Genomic DNA, 18,429 nt, shown 5'->3' on the forward strand with positions numbered 1-18,429 from the left:
TTGAAACTGCAGATGGTCCGGACTGTTTTTTTAAAAAAATCTGCAACCATCTGCTGTCTTTTTTCAGGTAGCAAACAAGGTGTTTTCTTCACCTCTTTCCCAGTACTGTTGTGGATGTCCTAGGTACATGCTGTTAAATTGTTGCTGCATTTTGCCTCAGGGATGAAGGAAGCAATTGTTTCAGGTGTAACCATGTGAGAAACACAAAGAGGCATAATGGAAGGAGGGAGAGATGATGTTATATAAAGAAGTACATAATTTGAGCATTTTATATAGGTTTGTGGCCAAGCTTGTTCTAGCAGAATTTCCAGCCCAACTGCAGAATGGTTCATAGCAACAAGATACTGCAAAGTTTTGTTTTGCAAACAAGGGCAGCACACTTTTTTCCTGACAACATTGTGCAAGTGCTAGCTAGATGGCTGGATGCCCTTATTAGCCAGCAGACCAAATCTACTTATTAAGGCTGCAGAGTGAAACCATCACTGCACTGGGATTAGGGTTGTCAGGTCCCCTTACCCTCTTGGCAGGAGGGTGGAGAACCTGGCACTTGCCAGGATGGCCCTGTGAAGAGTGGAAGCATGCCTGCTGCCAGGTGCGATGACATCACTTCCAGAAATGACATCATCGTGCCTGCTGGACGCACACCTGTTACGCACTGGCCCAGAATGTTTTTTGCCTCCCTGACCCTTTCCCCACCACCAGCCAGGTGAGTGCCCCCTCTGGGGGACCTGGCAGCCCTAATTGGGATATACCTCCTAGGTCTCTCTGAGTTATAGGCAGTGATTCTAATGTTAAAATTAACAGTAACAACAACAGCAAAACACACAGAGGAGATATTGTTCATCACAGAGACTTATCTCCAAATCTGTAACATTTGAAAGAGGTGACAGGGTGTTTTCTAGGAGTATAGCTGTGCTTTCTGAAAATAGTGCTCTATGCAATTTTGTAAATGCATTCTAAAAATGCAGTAGACAGTAACAATGCAGTCCTAAAACTTTGCTCACTGCTGTCAGGGGTCCGCCTGCGGATTTCCAGCGCCATTTGGTCTCTCCTAAAGGACTTTTGCAAGCATGCAATGCTGCCGTGGCAAGGCCTGACCAGGAAAGAGTGCTCCATAGTTGCCCTGGCAGCGTTGGCAGAAACCACCAATTGCAGGGTAGCTGCAGTTGACATTGCCTTGAGTGGCAGGGAAAGATGTAGCCACTTTGTGGGCTGGGCTATGTGTGCCATTGCCAGCTGCCAATGCTACTTTGCTGCCCTACAGAGAACAGGTGTACAGGGGAGAAAGACCCCCACAATTTGACTTGCCACACCCCAACAGAGGTGCCTGCCCTGAGAGGAGCTCTGCCCTGTGTTGGGAAGTTACACTGAAGGTGCAGACAGGGTGCCTGCCCACTCACTTGCCCAACCCCCATTTCTGACAAGGACCAGGCTGACATCTGAAGCATGGCTCACTCGCAACCTCCATCCCCCCCCCCCATCGCTGCTCTGAATAGCATGCACTCACTCTCAGAAAAGTAAGACCCGAAAGGCAGCAGGACTTGGTGAGGATCACATCCACAGCCTCTGGCACTCAGAATCAGCCCTCCAAATCTCAGAGAGATAGCTCCTTAGAGACAAGACAGGGGGGACAATGGGAGAGGCTGGAAGGCCCATTGAATGTGATGGGATGGGAGGCACGAATGTTCATTCACTTGCAGTGGCTCCATTGAAATACATCATTGCATTGGAAACATGCGAGGAAAATGCAAGGTGAACCTCAAGAGTTGTGTTTCAGTGCTGCAATGACGGCCGCCAGAGTAGAATGATGGCCCCTGGGACTGGAGAAACTGCTCTGGAGGCCGTCATCCAGTCCCCTGAGCAAAACTCCCAATGTCCATCCCTGCCTCTGCAAACAGCAAAAGGGAGAGTAGTCTGGCCTTGCAGGGGAGCAGGCCCAGAGATCCCAGACCTTCTCTCCACACACCCCACATCCCAGCATCAACCTCACCACTTGCATGCAGCAGCCTTCTGCTTGGCTTATCAGATGCCAGCAGTGCTGTCGGAAAATGAGATTCCCCATGGCACCCCCCTGCCAGACGCATACAGGCAACACTCCCAAGTCCCACCCACTGCTTCCTGCAGTGAATTCAAGAGGGAAACGGGGGCTGGATCCTCCAAGGTGCCTCTGGACCCGTGCTCTTTTTGGAGCAGAGTTGCACAAAGGTGCAGAGGCACCTGGAGCCTCTTCAGGGTCACTCCATCCTTACTTGCCCAGAGCCAGAGACCATCTTTTGGGATATGTGAAAGGGCAGCCCTGTGGGGAAGTGAGGAGAGAGCTACTGTCATTCTCAGGCAAGCAAACAGGCAGGGAGGGAGTTGTTCAACAGACTTTATAGAACTGCCAAAAGTGAAGAGGATGTCTGGACATGTGTTGCTAACTGTCCTCACTCAGAAAGGGAGCTGTACCTGTTTGTACAGCACTCGGAGCCACAAGAACCATTCTTCATGCTGCTTTCTCAGGAGTGAGGTTGATTTGCGGACTGCCTGGGGAGCAGCTCCTGAGGCTGGGCTCGAATGGCAGTTGAGAAGGATCACTGTGGGCTGGAACAGCCATGGTGCTTGGCCTCCCTGACAAGTTGCAACCTACCTGAAAGGGAAACAGACACAGGTATAGTGAGGGGCCTGGCCTCATGCAAGCCATAGCCAGGTCTGCCATTTCCTGGGAGGATATCCATGGCCAGGGGCAGCAGCAGTGGCTACATCATCACAGGTGCTGCTGGCAACCAGTTGACGCATGCCTCTTCAGCGAGAAAGTACTCCTTGTCAGCATCTGGATGGTCTGCTCCTGTGGCTGCTTGTAGCTCTGATCCTGTGAGGGAGACAGTCAAGGGGTTGCGTGCCCACCATCACAGGGGAGTTTAAAAAGTGAGTACCCAGTCACCCCAACCCAGAGCTGTGCTCTCTCCTCTGTCCGAGGGGAGAGCTTGCCCTAGGGAGTCTGAATGGAGGGCTGGCATGGGCTGCTAGAAGCCCCCCTGAAACAGCTGTGTTGAGCACAGCTCCCTGGGTGACTGCCACTTTGGCAGGCATGGGCCTTGCTGGCTTGCAGGCAGGGGCTGCACACACCCCACCCGTGAGCTTCATCTGCAGAGGCCAGCGTTTGAGTGGGTGCCAGTGATGGGAGAGGGGAGGCTGACATGAACAAGCAAGCTAGGGCAACCGGCTCCTCAGCTGCTTCTTACCTGTTGGTACGCCCTCCACCTTCGCCGAACCAGGACTCAGGAGATGGGTAACTTGTAACCTGGGTGGTAGTTGTTAGTCAGACATTCTAGACTTAGGTCTCTTCCTGTGTGTGATTGTAAGGTACACGCTGATTTTCGCAAAGTTCCCCTGCTCACTCTTGCCCCACCACTGTGTGACCTCCCACTTCATGCTCTTAAGTCCCTACAGCAGAAGGCTTTCGGGCAGAGCCTCTGTCCATGTCCCTATTTACCTGGGTTCATGGGCGCCCAGCTGGAGGTTATGTAGGATGGGTGGGGGATTGATTGGCTGCCAGGGATGGGGCTCGGTTGCCAGGAGGCACAAGTGGATTGGTCACCACAGTAGTTAGCATCCTATGCTCCGCCAGGCTGCTTGGGTGGGGCTGAGTGTGTGTGTGGGGGGGGGGAAGTGACTTTGCCCCTACAATGGGCATCTGTGGACTACACCATCATTTTTTGTGGTGTAACTTTCCACCGCTGCAAAGGACATTCTCAAGCCTGAAAGAGCTTAGGGAGTGGACTAACTTGCCGCCCCCCCCCCCCCGGCTCCACCAGCACAAGGATTTACACCACAGATCCTCCCAGCTACAGCAGCTGGGCACCAGTGGGGAACCCAGGCGAAGTGATGCCAGAGAGAATTGCTGTCATACTCAGGGGCTAGGACGTCTGCCACTGGCAGGGTTGGGAGCAACTGGTCAACAAGGTAGCTCACCAGTGGGTTAGGCAGTCCAAGTTCATATACCATCAGGGCAGTCCAGAGTAGTCTAAACAGTCCAAGTCACTCCACAGGCAAGTCAGTCCAAAGCCAGGCAGACAGGTGCAAGTCCAAGGGTCAAGCTGAGGTCGTAAACCAAGAATTCCATCTGTGGGGAGCAAGATACAAGGTAGAGTCAAGAGCTTCCAGGCACAGGAATGCAGGTCGCAGGGAGTGGCAAGCAAGGTGGCTTCCACACTGAGCCCTGCTTTTATCCTCATACTCAGATCATAGGCTGCAGTGCAAGCATTCCCTCTTTGTCTGATTTCAGCCTCTCGTTCTCTGTGTCTCTCCCAAACTGCCACCCTACCCTTTACCAGTTCCTCTGTCTCGAGGTTGGCTTGGGAGGCTCAGGCCTCTCTGGTGCTGGTTTCTCCTTTGTCCTACATGAGCCCTCACTCCCAGCAGCTTCCCCAGAAGTCCTGGGCTGCGTTTCTTGCTGCTCCATTACGGGCTCTTCTGGTGCCACGGCCATTTTCTTTGCATGCTCCTCTGTTGTAGAGGCCAGCTCTGCTGGTTCCTCTAGTTCCTCGTCCTCCAAAGAGGACTCGACAGCGGGTAGCAAGGTGATGGGCTGAGGCTGGCTCATGACAACCGCCAACCTAAATGGAGATTACACTGGCGTAGCAGATGGGTACATTGACATGGGTGCTTATTGGCTTCCTAAGCATTCCCCCCCCCCCCCGCCCCGATTGTGCTGTTAGTCTTCAGTGGCCTTATGCTTATATATAGATTTGTCAGAATTTTTTTTGGTTTTGTTTTTCTTTTGTTTTGTTTTGCACAATTTTTTTAAAAAAAGTATTCAATGACCTTGGATCTCTCTTAAATATTACAGCTCTGTATTTTGGCTTCAGAACTGTGGGTTGGATCCCGACGCAATTATCCAATGGCAGAATGGGACTTTCTTGCCCCATTCCAGCCCAGTGATCTCCACAAAATGCTGCTAATGTTTGATAGGCGGCCTGAGGAATGACATGAGGAGGGTCTGCCAAACAAAGGGGAATCAGTGAAAAATGCCAGTTTAGTCTGGATCCAACTCAGTGTATGGAACAATATGTTATACTATGTTGGCCATATCGCAGGGAATCCATAGTTTAGAAATAAAACAAAAGAAACTGATGTAAATATGCAAGATATTTTGTTAAGGTTCAAGATTTTGGAGGGAAGGTGTGTAACAGTGATCACTGAATTTGAAACTCGGTTTCTTCAGCAATGAAAGTGTGCATGTTGCTCATTTTATGCACATCTCCCATAAATAGCAATTTGTACTGCAGCATTTCAAGCATGAGCCTGAGGACTTTGGTGAGAGGCGCTTAGGGCACATGCTGTTTTATTTCAGCAAGTTGTATTGAGTGCAAGGATGGAGAAGAGTGGTTTTGGTGCACTAGCAGATCTAACATATGACAATCAGAGATGCGTCAGACTGATCATGCTCACAGAATGAAAGCTATTCTCACAGCCCATTGTGAGAGTTTTGTGTGAATCCCTTTGAAGGCAGAATCCTTGTGTTTCACTTACCGCCAGGGAGTGCATTTGTGCTTGGAAAATGTTTCACATGCATGTTGGATTAGATTAATGATAGGTGCTGACTTCAGAGAGCAGAGGTGTTTTTTATGACTGTGAACAAGTGAATAGCAAGTTAGAAACTTCTTATCAGATAATGCCAAAGAGCGTTTAACCTGGAAGTACTATGTTGCAATGAAGTATATTCATAATGGAAGGTGTTCAGTTATTTTACAGCTACAATGAAATACATCCTTTGATTCCTAAGTATAAGCCTCACAATCAGTCTTAATTTAGAATTTAAACAGGATAGTTTAGTTTTGCTCTACTTGATGATGATAACATGTTGGCAATTTCTTCAGTGCCTTGGGAAAAGTTCTATTCTTTGGAAATTTTTTTAGGTCGTGCTTGTAAGATGGAACGAACCATTCCAGAAGCTGGCGACCTGTGATGCAGATGGTGGGATATTTGTTTGGATTCAGTATGAAGGGAGGTGGTCAGTGGAGCTTGTGAATGATCGTGGTGCACAGGTTGGTATTCCCATTTTCTTTCTTGCAGTTAAGGTTAGTAAAATAAGCCTGAGGCAGAGCCTACAGTTTAAGGACTGTGGTTATATCCAGCCCTCTGAAGCCTTTTCTTCTATTGCTTGTACGTTTTGTCACAGAGAGAGGGGTGTAATAGTCTAGCAACCTGTTTCACACAGTGGCCAACCAGTTGCCTTGGAGGGCCAACAAACAGTGCACAGTGCCCTAGGCCTTCCCTGATGTTGTTTCCCAGCACTCATTTTTGGAGGTTTACTGGCTCTGAATATGGAGTTTCCCTTTACTCACCATGGCTTGTACCTATTGATGGATCTATCCATCATGAATCTAGCCCTTTTTTAAAGCCACAGCCAGCTGAAAGAAAGCATTAGTGGACTGGATATGACTAGTAATCTTGCATTACCTATCTCTGCTCTGTTTATTTTAGTCACTAGTAATTTTTGTTGACCGTTTCTTCTCATTAGAAACAGTCCTTTTCTCTGATGAAAGTGCCGTTCATTTATTATAGGGTCACCCAGTTAGATTTTCTGTTTCATGTGTCTAATCTGTGAAAGTGATCTAAGAAAGATTTGTAACACTTTATGTTAATTACCCATGAAGATTTACAATATGCTTAAGCACTTTGATACTCTGGGGCTAATAATAATTAAAAACAAAGGACAATCCCATCAAAATCAAGCATTTAAAAATCCCATTGCTTTCAAGGAGAGGTTTAATCACATGTTTACTACGCTATTAAGTACAAACAGTTAACTTTGGCTGGATTGTACTTCAGGTGTTTTTGTGGGGCAATTTGAAATCCTGAAATTCAAGGCAACAGTCACAGAACTGTGTTGTGCCATTTACTCTCTGGCTACTAAGTCAATATTCATGGCAACATTTCTAGAAGAAAAGAGATGGGAACATCTTGTCAACTAGAACATCAACTAGAGCCTTCCTGTAACAGCATCAGGAGGTTGGGGGACCACAGCCACCTGGAGCCAGGAGGACTACAGCCTGCAGAGAACCAAGAGATGCTGGTAGAAAAGAAGGAGTGTCCTGGCAGCATTGAGAAGCTGGCTCTAGGAAGGCAGAGCACATCGGAAGTGGAGCAGCTTTTGGCTGATGGCCCTGAGACTGAGCAGGTCTGGCACTGATTATCAGCAGCAGCAGCAGCTGGGAAAGAGTGGGGCCATGAGGCTGCTAGGTTTGACTGAGGGGACTATGGGTCATATGGCAGGAAGGGTACTATCAACTACTAACTTGGAATAAATGTCTGTAATTGGGCTGATTGGTGAGTCCAGCGTATTCTTGGAGGCATGGGCCCAAAAACCCTCTACATTTGCCTAGCTTGCTGCAGGCCCCTGTGTTCCTGGCTGCCTGGGAGCTCCTGCTATACTCCCCAAACTCTCATTGTCAGTTGATTATTGCATAATTTGCCTTTGTATGGTGCTAATTCTTTACGTATGGAATATATTTTAATATATTGTTTTAATGTTGTCTAAACTTCTACCTGTATATATATATATATGTATATTAAGGTGAGCGACTTCACATGGAGCCATGATGGAACTCAAGCACTTATCTCCTATAGAGATGGATTTGTGCTAGTTGGATCAGTCAGTGGACAGAGACACTGGTCTTCAGAAATTAACTTGGAAAGTCAGATCACCTGTGGCATATGGACTCCAGATGATCAACAGGTAATGTCACTCTGAAAACAAACATTGTACCTCTCTATAAGATATCCTACAAATAACCATCTCCAGTGCCAACCAAGGATTTTTGTTGGCTTACGTCAACTATGACTGTGCCCCTCACCATTCAGTACAGAGAAGAATGAGACTTGGCTTTCAAAATAAACAATGTAAAAATAAAAAAGATAACATATTATTATATTTTAACAGAGGAAAGAAATTCATTTTCACCTAGTTTGGCACCTCTTAAAGCCTGGAGCTATAGGTCACTACCAAATTTTGTCTGTATGGTCGGGCCTCCCCTATACCTCTTTGCTCCACACAGAAAATGTTAGATTCATCCACTTACTGGTCAGGCACACTCCCATAACTAGAGCCCAACTATTTAGATAGTCAACAATAATACAAATTATACACCTTACATGTGTGTATCAAACCTGGAATGCCTGGAAGCTACTTGAGACTAGAACACCATTGTAAGTGGTCGTATTTGGCTAAGCAAATACAGTGGGTTTTTTATAAGATATCACAATCCTGTGCTCAGCTCAGTAACTGTTTCCGCTACTCATATGCTTGAAGTTGGATTTGCAGTACTATGGTTGAGCCAGACAGCTTCAGTCCCCCTTCTTCATCATTTGAGATCCTCTCTGACCCTATGCCCCTACCTTCTTAGTTCAGCACTGGGGTGCAGTCTGACATTGTGCTGTGTTTCAGAGGCACTCAGAAAAAGGAAGAAGCCCAATGTGATCATCACAGTGACAAGGTTCCCTGTCTTTCTCCAGAGACTGGGAAAAGAATGCGGGATTTCATGTCTGCAAGTTGTGCTGGGCTTCTGAGACATTTGGAAGGAACAAGAAGTCTTGCTGCTTCCAAGTGATACCAAATCCCAGTACAAGGTCAGAGATGAGCTGCTGGCTAGTAAATTTATAGACTCATGATCTGAACCCTGCAATTGTATATATTTAGAAATCAGTCAATCCATATCAAGCCCATCTGTCCATAGTGAATGATCTAGAGAAGTTAATGAAGTATAATACTGGTGCTTAACATTTAGCATTCTCCAAGGATCTCATATTGCTTTGAAGAGAGAATTAATTATCTTCATGCCACTCTTGTTAAGATGCATTTCTCAGCTTCTCACTTTGATGCTGAGGGAAAAGAGAAAGAGAGATTACTTCATTTGCTTAAAAAGTCTCTCTGGGATGAACCAATTCAAATTTCATTGTAAAGCTAGTTCTCATTCATTTTAGTGGACAACTGTGCTACAATTAAATGTGAGTGCAGGGATCAAAACACGAACCTGCTGGCTCCTGAGTCCTGATTGTATTGTTTAATTGCTGACGTGCTCACCACAATGTGTGTTTTTAAATATGCAGTCTGGTGGTTAAAATCATAGCATTGTTTCTCTGTTTGCTGCCATTTTTACCTCATGTTAATTTATTAAGATTTCAGTGTAGCCTCTGCTGTTAAAAATTCAGGGGAAAGTAATAGGCTTGGACCCAGATTAAGCTTTCTGCAGGTTTTGGAGCTCACGCTTCCCTCCTCCCCTTCATGCAGCAGCATTCAGGGGGCATTTCAGACTGTTGCACTAGAGAGTTAGGAAAACTTCGCTCCATGGGCAAGCATCCTTTGATTCCACAGAATCATTGGTTTGGATCCAACCTTTATTTGTTGCATAGCCTAATGTTTTTAGTATTACCCCTTTCGCATGTTCTGGTGATATGGCTGCACTGCATTATAGACTTGACTGTGAGACCGATCTACAGAGAAGAAGAAAGTATAACTGCTACTTGGTCATGTGAATCATAAGCTGAAGTCAAAACCATTTCAGTTAGAATATGGTGAGCCCCGTTAAAAAGAAGGGACTAGGCAAGGCCCAAAGCACAGAGTCAGCACATGTTGGGTTTGGTAATTTCTAAGAACTTGTTCAGACTATGCACTAAACTCACTAATTCCATAAGAAATTTTAATGGGATGCCAGTTGCGCAACCTGAAATTGTGTATTTTAACCCCACATACATAAGATTACATCCTTGTATTCTTTGTTAATTTAAATGCAGAAAGATACCCTGATACTCCTTGCATTATCCTCTGGTGTGGGTTGGGTGCCTCCCCCAACCTACACCACAGCCACCAACTCACACCACCCCTCCCTCAGTCCAACTCCACCTCACACCTCTCTCAGCCATCACTTCTTACTGCCCCCAAGAAGCCTCCTGGCAGACTCAAAAAAAAACCCAAACCCCTAAAATGTTACATACCCTACATTATATTATTATATTATTATAATATGACTGGATTATAACTGGATTTAAAGTAGTTAAATACTGTATTATAACTGGATTTAAAGTAGTTAAGTACCGTAGCAAAGCATGGGTATCAAGCTAATTAGAGTATATTTAAACAATATGAATTGGAAATGATGGCTAAACTACATGTGCAAATGGTGCAGCAGAACCAGTAGCTAAACCATCCAGAAAATGTGCGCAACAGGAAAAGAGGACTTGGTGGTTCTCTTGTACTATAAACAAAACATCTTACATATAATATTTTTGACTATTTTTAGAATTGCTTGAAGTTTCATGTTAGTCTTGTCATTTAAAATTAATGAACTCTGTTTGCTCATGTTAAGATCTTTATGAATGTTTCATAATTCATTGCTGCTCCTTTTGGACTAGATACATGGTTTTCTTTCTAAATTTAGAATATTTGAACGTATTTTAGTGAAATTCTCTATAAATAATGGAAACAGATTCCAACTCCTTGATTCTTGTTCAGCTGCCTGTTTATGAGTCTCTGTGAAACAATTGATTCTGTATGAAAAGAAATTAGGGTCATCTAAGGATTGGTTTTTCCTCCCCCACCCCCCACCAACTGCTTATTTTAAATAGCACTATTCACTGCTAATGTACTATGATTATTAAACAATGCTAATACTGAATTTAAAAGATCTCTGTATGCTTTCTGGCATCTTTCTATAGCTGCCTTCAAGGCACAGTGGTCCTTTCTTTACCTTTTTATAGCAAGCGAGTGCTAAGGGCCAAGTCTCTTGTGTCAAAATAAAGCAAGAACATGTAAACTGAGTCACACAAAAATATTTTTTATGGCCACTTACTTCAGTTCAGAAAATTTATCAGTTATCAATTTATTCTTCTGTCCAGCTATTGAGTTGCTTGCTTCTAACTGCTGTCCATACACAATTAAAAGTAAAAGTAGTCCCCTGTGCAAGCCCCATTACTGACCCATGGGGGGGGGACGTCACATCACAATGTTTTCTTTGCAGGCTTTTTGTTATGGGGTGGTTTGCCGTTGCCTTCCCCAGTCATCTATACTTTACCCCAGGAACCTGGGCACTCATTTTACCAACCTTGGAAGGATGGAAGGCTGAGTCAACCTTGAGCCAGCTACCTGAACCCAGCTTTTGCCAAGATCGAACTCAGGTCGTGAGCAGAACATGGACTGCAGTACTGCAGCTTACCACTCTGCGCCACGGGGCTCTTCCACACACAATTAGAAAAGTGTAATGTTTTAAAAGGGGGAAGGAGTACCTTTAAGGGTAGCGGTTTGGTGGACTTTTGTCTGTTCTTGACAGGAGCAAAGCCATTTTTTTTACAGTTTCTAAATCATCTGATTTGTCAAAGAACTCCTACAAGTTTTAGTGATATGTTTTTAAAAGTTCACACCCAACTCTTCTTATGGTGTTGAAGTGTGTTCATCCTAGAGCATCCTTAGAATCCAGCTTCCCATAAAGGGAGGATTGGCAGGGGGGAAATTGGTAGTGATGGGCAAGCTGCCTCTCACTTTTGTTTAGTCCCTTTACCCTCCTGGCGAAGGGGCGGGAGGGGGACCTTGCACAATAATTTCACTTCCGAGAAGTGACATCATCATAAAGGGCCAGGAGCATTCCCAATGTGGACCCCAAACTGTCAGGGTACTCTCATGGCGGCATGATGACATCACTCTCAGGAGTGACGTTGTTGCATTGCCCCAGAAGTGTGTCCAGGAGGCCTGTTGCTCCACCTCCCCCCCCCACTAGGTGAGTGGTGGCAGAAGGTGGAGAGCAAAGAGTGGGAGCGGGGGATCCCTCGCCCTTACTGAGGAACCTGTGATCCCTACTCTCAGTAATGGATCCAGGCTTTTCCAGTCATTGAAGCATCAACAATTTAAACCAAGAGCAGCATTTATTTTCAACATGAAAATCATTTTTGAACGCTGAGTATTTGCTAAAAAAAAATGACTCCTTCAAAAGAGGGGATATTGAACATGGTGAACAGTTGGCACAGCAATGTTTTTGTGAAGTCAGAAAATGAATATAAAACTTTTCAGTCCTGCAGAAATTTCAGCCCATCACTTGACAATGTTACGTGAGTTATCTTTAAACTCAAAATTGTAACTTTGGAAGAAATCTCAAACTATGTAGCTCATTTCCTGCCCCAACAGCATTAATGATTCTTTGATAGCATCTACAGGAAAAATACCTTTAATGATGCATGTGGAAACAAATTTGTATGGTATACTAGTTCTCTCAGCCTCTCTCTGCCCACAAGCTTCTATCTCTTTCTCCTTCCCAAAGGCAAGTGAAAACCCACCATTCATTTTCTTTTTTTGAAGTTAAAATATATTGGAAGCACCTAAGACCTTTGGTTTGTTGCTACATTTGCTACACCATCTTTTAACTTTGGTAGTTATACTATAATAACTGAATCTTTAGTGGAAATGCAGTGGTGTACAAAAAGAATAGCTTGCAGCCCATATCCTCCCTCCCTGCATTTTAGATGTGAAGCAGCAAGATAGCAGGTAACTGCTTTACTGTAACTGGTGCAACTTTCATGTTCTGAGAGTTATAATAATAATAACAACATATACTACTATTCTAGATAGATTAGTGCCTCACCCAGAGCAGTGAACAAGTTAGCATTATTATTATCCCCACAATACAGCTGAGGAGCTGGGGCTAAGAGGCTTACCCAAGGCCACTTACTGAGCTCATGGCAGTAGTGGGATTCGAACCAGTAGCATGCTGATTCGCAGCTGAACCACTTAACCACTGGGCTATAGTAGCTCTGTAGAATGTAGAGGTGTAGATTACAGTGCAGTTATTGGAGATCCAGTTATTGGCTTGAATCCAGCCATGCACAAGTGAAACCATAAATGGAGTTAGCTTTCCTTCCCATATATTATGGGGCACAGAAATTGATTTGTACAAAATCATGCACAAGGAGAAAGGTAAGAGGGAATTCAATAAGTTTGACTTAGTGCAAGAAGCTATGTGGGCATTTCTGCTTACGCAAGAAATATTACACAAACAAAAACTTTAAATGGATCCAACCCCTTTTATCTATCTGTCACATTTTTATCCCAAATTTCCTTAGAGGAGCTCAGAGTAGTGCACCTAGTTTTCCTCTCATCCATTTTATTCTACAGCAATTAAATGGAGCCTTTATGATTCTTAGGAATAAAGCCTATCTTTGGATGTAGATTAGGCTAAGAGATAGTAACCTGTCCAAAGTCATCTATAGTTCAATCCTAAAAAGAGTTACTCCTTTCTAGATCTGTTTGATTCAGTGGGTTTAGAAGGGTATTACTCTTCTTAGGAGTGGATAGCCAGAGATTCATGGATGAGTGAGGATAAAACTTGTGTCTACCAAATCCTAACCCAACTCTCTAACCATTACATCGCATTGGCTCTTGGAATATGTCAGAATAGATAAATTTTAAGAAAAAGAAAAAGAAAAAAGAATACTAATTAATTTTTGTAACAATGAAGACAAATTGGTTTGCAGTTAAATAGAGCCTTTTTTTGATTCCTAGGAATATAATCCAAGACGTTTTATTATCTAGCCTATATACCTTTTGCCCTATAGACATGTCTAGAGACAAAGGGCAACTCTGAAATTGTTTACTTCATATATTAATGAATGGACAGAGGTGAATTAAAGCAGACCATGCTTTGCATTGTACCTACGACAGACAGACAGGTCTTCTGTTCTCTCTCCTTAGCATGCCATTTCCCTCAAAGGTTGATTATGAACATGTCTTACAGTGAAATCCTAAACAGAGTTACTCCAGTCTAAGCCCACTGGTCTCTTGTCAGGGGGCTGCATAGTCATCTTGGCCCCCACACAAAGTGATAGTGTGAACGGTAATGACTGTTCCCTCACCCTTGTGCACGGTTGCAGGGATGGGCTGTATTAATCTCTATTTGGGAACTGTGTTCTGTATTAATTATGATGCTATTTTATTATGTTTTTAAAATGCATTTATAATTGCTGTAACCCGTTCTGAGCCTGCTTGTGGGAAGGGCGAGCTAGAAGCCTAATAAATGATGATGATGATATTCAAATGAAATTTAGCTTAGACAAATGTGCAGCGGGGAAAAATAAAAAATATTGACGGAATAGAACTTGAAAATGGCAACATTATGAAATCATTATCAAACAATGAAAATTATAAATACCTTGGAATATTAGAATCAGATAACATCCTGCATGTGAAAGTAGAAGAACTGACTCAGAAAGAATATATCAAGAGAGTACAAAAAATTCTGAAGTCGAAATTAAATGGTGTAAATACAATTAAGGCCATAAATACATGGGCAATTCCAGTGATCAGCTGGAATAATAGATTGAACACAAAGCGATTTAGAAAAATTGGATTGAAAAACACGAAAACTAATGAATATGCATCACTCTTTACACCCAAAAAAGTGATGTTGATTATGAACATGTATATCTACCACGAAAAATTGGTGGAAGAGGACTGTTACAAGTACATCAGGTAGTAGAAGAAGAAAAGAGAGGCCTGAATGATTACATCAGTAGAAGTACAGAAAAATTACTTCAGGCTGTGAAAACAGAGAATGTACTAAAAACCACCGAAACAAAGGCTGAAGAGAAGAAGAAACAGTTTTAGAATAGATTAAATGGCTGGAAGAACAAGCCATCTTGGGTAACATCTAAAAAATATTGAAGGAAAAAGTGACAACAGCCTAACTTGGGCATGATTGAAGATGGGTACAATCAAGAAAGAAACTGAAGGTCTGATCTTCGCAGCACAAGAACAATCATTGCAAACGAATGTTATGAAAGCCAAAATTCAGAAAATCAATGAAAATCCAAAATGTTGACTTTGCCAGGAAAAAGATGAAACTGTGTCCCACCTTATCTCTGAATGCAGCAAAATTGCACAGACGAACTACAAAGCTAGACATGACAGAGTCGCAAAGCTGATTCATTGGTCATTGTGTAAAAAGTATAACTTGCCAGTATCAAAAAATTCATGGGAACATCAGGTGGAAAAGGTGCTAGAAAATGAACAAGATCTCGTGTTATTTCAGAATTCAAACTGATCGGCACCTTGAACATAATACACCAGACATAACAGTCGTGGATAATCAAGAAGCGGATAATCGACATTGCAATTCCTGGGGATGCCAGAGTTGAAGAAAAAGAACAAGAAAAAATGATTAAATATAGAGATCTGGCAATAGAAACCACCCGACTATGGAAGAAGAATGCAACATTAGTCCACATCGTGATCGGGGCACTTGGAACCATCTCGAAAAACTTTGCAATTCATACAGGAAAACTGCAGCTTTCTGACATAACACCTACAGAACTGCAAAAGATGGCGCTACTTGGAACAGCATACATATTACGCCGATATCCGGTTGATACTTAGGTCTCCGGCAGAAACCTGTATCAGCTTAGCAATGCCAATCGATAATAACATGTGACCTCTGCTTGTTGATTGTTTCAGATAATTCGAATAATAATAATAATAATAATAGATTTCAATGGGCTTAGACTGGAGTAATTCTGCTTAGGATTTCGCAGGTAGAATTTTCTTTATTTAAACTATAAACTATAAACAATAAACAGAGAATAAGAAAAAACACAACATTCTAAATATAAGACACACAAACAATACATATATCTATATAATTATATTATGCTTAGGATTTCAATGTTATTCATCTGGCTCCCCCCCCCCCACCCCCCATGGGTCCTTCACATTTTCCATGGCAACTTGGGAAGTCTTAGAAGTCAGAGCCTTGGGAAACTTCTTAGAAGTCAGAGCCTCTTCTTTAACTGGAAAGTCACTAAAAAGTAATGATGGCACCAGAAAAAAGTATCGGGAAGGCACAGAATGGGGGAGGAAAAATAAGTTTTGTTCCATATGGCAGATTTCTAAAAGAGAAATAATAGCATATTCACTGTCATCCCCCAGCCTAAACACATTTTCTCTGAAGGAGAGTAAATTGAGACAAAGCTTATGTGTAGATGAAGTATAGAATTTGAATATTCCAGTTCTTATGTAATTTTGTAAATCAGCAACAGCCTCAAGACTCTTCAGAGAGTCTAATTTCTACAGCCAATGTTGTTTAGTTGTTTAGCCTTCATTGCCCATACTGCTCTTCAAATCAATCCTAATTTATTGCAGACATGAAAATATTCATTTGTGGGTAGCCCTTGATGGAGATATTATGACAGGAATGGCACACTGTCTATAGAGTTCATGAAAGATGTTTTCAGTGCCTAAGAAAGCCAAAGCACTCAACCAGTTGTGGTAACTTTTATTTGCCTTTCTCTCTAGAAATTTGGGAACTAGCTTGTATTCTGCTTCAAATCCAGCTGTAGTAATCTACTACCATTGGGGTTTTTTTTTCTGAATCAAGAAAGTTTGGATTGAAAGAACAAATTTAGTGATTCTTAACAAGATCTTACCTTTTAACAAGATCTGTATAGTCCCCCCATCCCCAAGTGGGGATTATATCCTGGGAGGCACTCTGAATTTTGGACTGCAAATGGGGGCCTTTTGGGATTTTAGGCAGAGCAAGTGGAGGAGATTTTATACTGCTCATTATGGCCTGAGGATGAAACGTCAGAGCATAGATGTCTCCTCCAGGTCTTTCAAAAACAGCACACAGCAAATAGAAATCCAATCTAAAATTAAGGATTGACTGATGGTCATCAGGCACAAGGCTCTAACTAAATGTATGCCTGATATCTATTATATGAATATATCCTACATATGTCTGTAGAAATAAAATAGTCTTGTATGGAGTGCTATTTTTATGTCCTTAAAAAAAAACCCTTGTTATAAGCTGGTCCTTCCTCCCATCCTCCCAGGACGTCTTCCAGGTTGAGCCTCCTTTTGAGATAGCTGTTTGGCCACAGCACAGGCCCTTTTCCAGTAGTGGCATTCTGGAACACTGCTCTCATGGGGGTGGGGAGGGCTTCTGTGCTGTTTGCCTTCCATAAGAAATGTAAGCCATTCTTTTTGGGTGGTCATTTTGGAGTCAATTTCACAAGTAGGATATTATTTGGAGGTAAAGTTCTGTAGCTTTGTTTTTCTTGTCTTTTTTAAAAAAAATGTAACTGTTGCCTGTGGATCAGGGTTTTTTGTGTTAGCCAGTTTAAACTGCCATGGTTAGTGGGAAAGGCAACATAAATAAATTAGAGGCACTCATTAATGTTGTATGCTTGGGGGTAGCAGAGGATTAAAGATTAAGAACCACTGTCCCTTCAAGAAGAACCTTCAACACACTGCAGTTGTTGAGAAGATTTCTAGAGTTCACTGACTGTAATTGACAATAGGAGGGAACACTTCAAAACCAACGTAAGTTTTTGGATACATATGATTGACTTGGTTTAGTTCAGTAACATAAAATAATTTTGGGATACAATGATGTAGCTGCCTTGGCTTCCCTGTGGGACTCAGGGACGCAGTGGGATACTTTGGATAGCCCAACAGGAGGTAAACACAGCTAGGCCAGAAGTGGCATGCTGGTGGTGGTGAGGTGGGACTTAGCCCCACCAGTAGGGTATTTAAAGGCCAGTGAGGCTCCAGCAAAGGGAGGAGGGGTGGAGCAACCAGGGAGGCCTGTTGAGGCTTGAAACTGCAAGGAAGCAGCAGGACCAAGTATGGATGCCTGGAAGCCCAGAGAGGTACAGGGAGGATGGGAGAGGGTGGCTGGGGAAGCAGCCCTGGGGAACCTGGCACAAGCCAGGGAAGGCAGGGTTAATGCTGTCAGCCTCCCGTGGTAACAAGGATGGGTCAATGCAGCCCAAGCACCAGCAGAGGCAGCCAGATGGTGTTCAGGACCCTGACAGCAAGGTGAATAGCAGCTTCAGGAAGTGGGAAGGTATGACTGTATAAGGCACATTTGTGGGGGAACAAGAGAGAAGGAACCCTGGGGGAACCCTAGCCTGACAACAGAAGGTGGGGATTCAGTCTGAGGCTTGCCAAAGATGTAACAGACTAATAATTGTCTTTCTCTTAGTTGATATTTTGATGGGAATTTGAGGCATGAGATTAGAATGGACTTCATTATGGCATCTCCTAATATGTACTGTCTTATTAAAATGTTATGAGAATAATACCTGAGAAAGCCAAACTGTGCCTTTCTAATTCTTTTTCCTTATAATATCAAGCCATCTTTACTCTTACAAGGAAAACATGAATATGCATAGATCCAGAGGAGTCAGCTGTGTTAGTCTGTAGTTGCAAATTAGTAAAGAAATCCAGTAGCACCTTTAAGACTAACCAACTTTATTGAGGCATAAGCTTTCAAGAACAACAGCTCTCTTTGTCAGATGCATCTGATGAAGAGAGCTGTGGTTCTCGAAAGCTTATGCCTCAATAAATTTGGTTAGTTTAGGTGCTACTTGGCTTTTTTACTATTATGAATATGGCAAACTGTTTATGCA

At 43.2% G+C, this 18,429-nt stretch overlaps 1 protein-coding gene across 3 annotated transcripts in view; it reads left to right on the top strand.

The window, feature by feature from the left end:
* Positions 1-18,429, top strand: part of TULP4 (TUB like protein 4) — a 157,603-nt gene that overhangs the window by 111,054 nt on the left and 28,120 nt on the right. For 2 of the 3 annotated variants that reach the window (XM_054974712.1, XM_054974721.1), the window contains exons 3-4: positions 5,901-6,029; positions 7,562-7,723. The exons of the other annotated variant lie outside the window; for it this stretch is intronic. In XM_054974712.1, coding sequence (XP_054830687.1) covers positions 5,901-6,029; positions 7,562-7,723 — 291 coding nt within the window. The remainder of the gene's footprint in view (positions 1-5,900; positions 6,030-7,561; positions 7,724-18,429) is intronic. 3 annotated transcript variants of the gene reach the window in all.

The sequence above is a fragment of the Eublepharis macularius genome, chromosome 1 (genome assembly GCF_028583425.1).
Source record: "Eublepharis macularius isolate TG4126 chromosome 1, MPM_Emac_v1.0, whole genome shotgun sequence".
Lineage (NCBI taxonomy): Eukaryota > Metazoa > Chordata > Lepidosauria > Squamata > Eublepharidae > Eublepharis > Eublepharis macularius.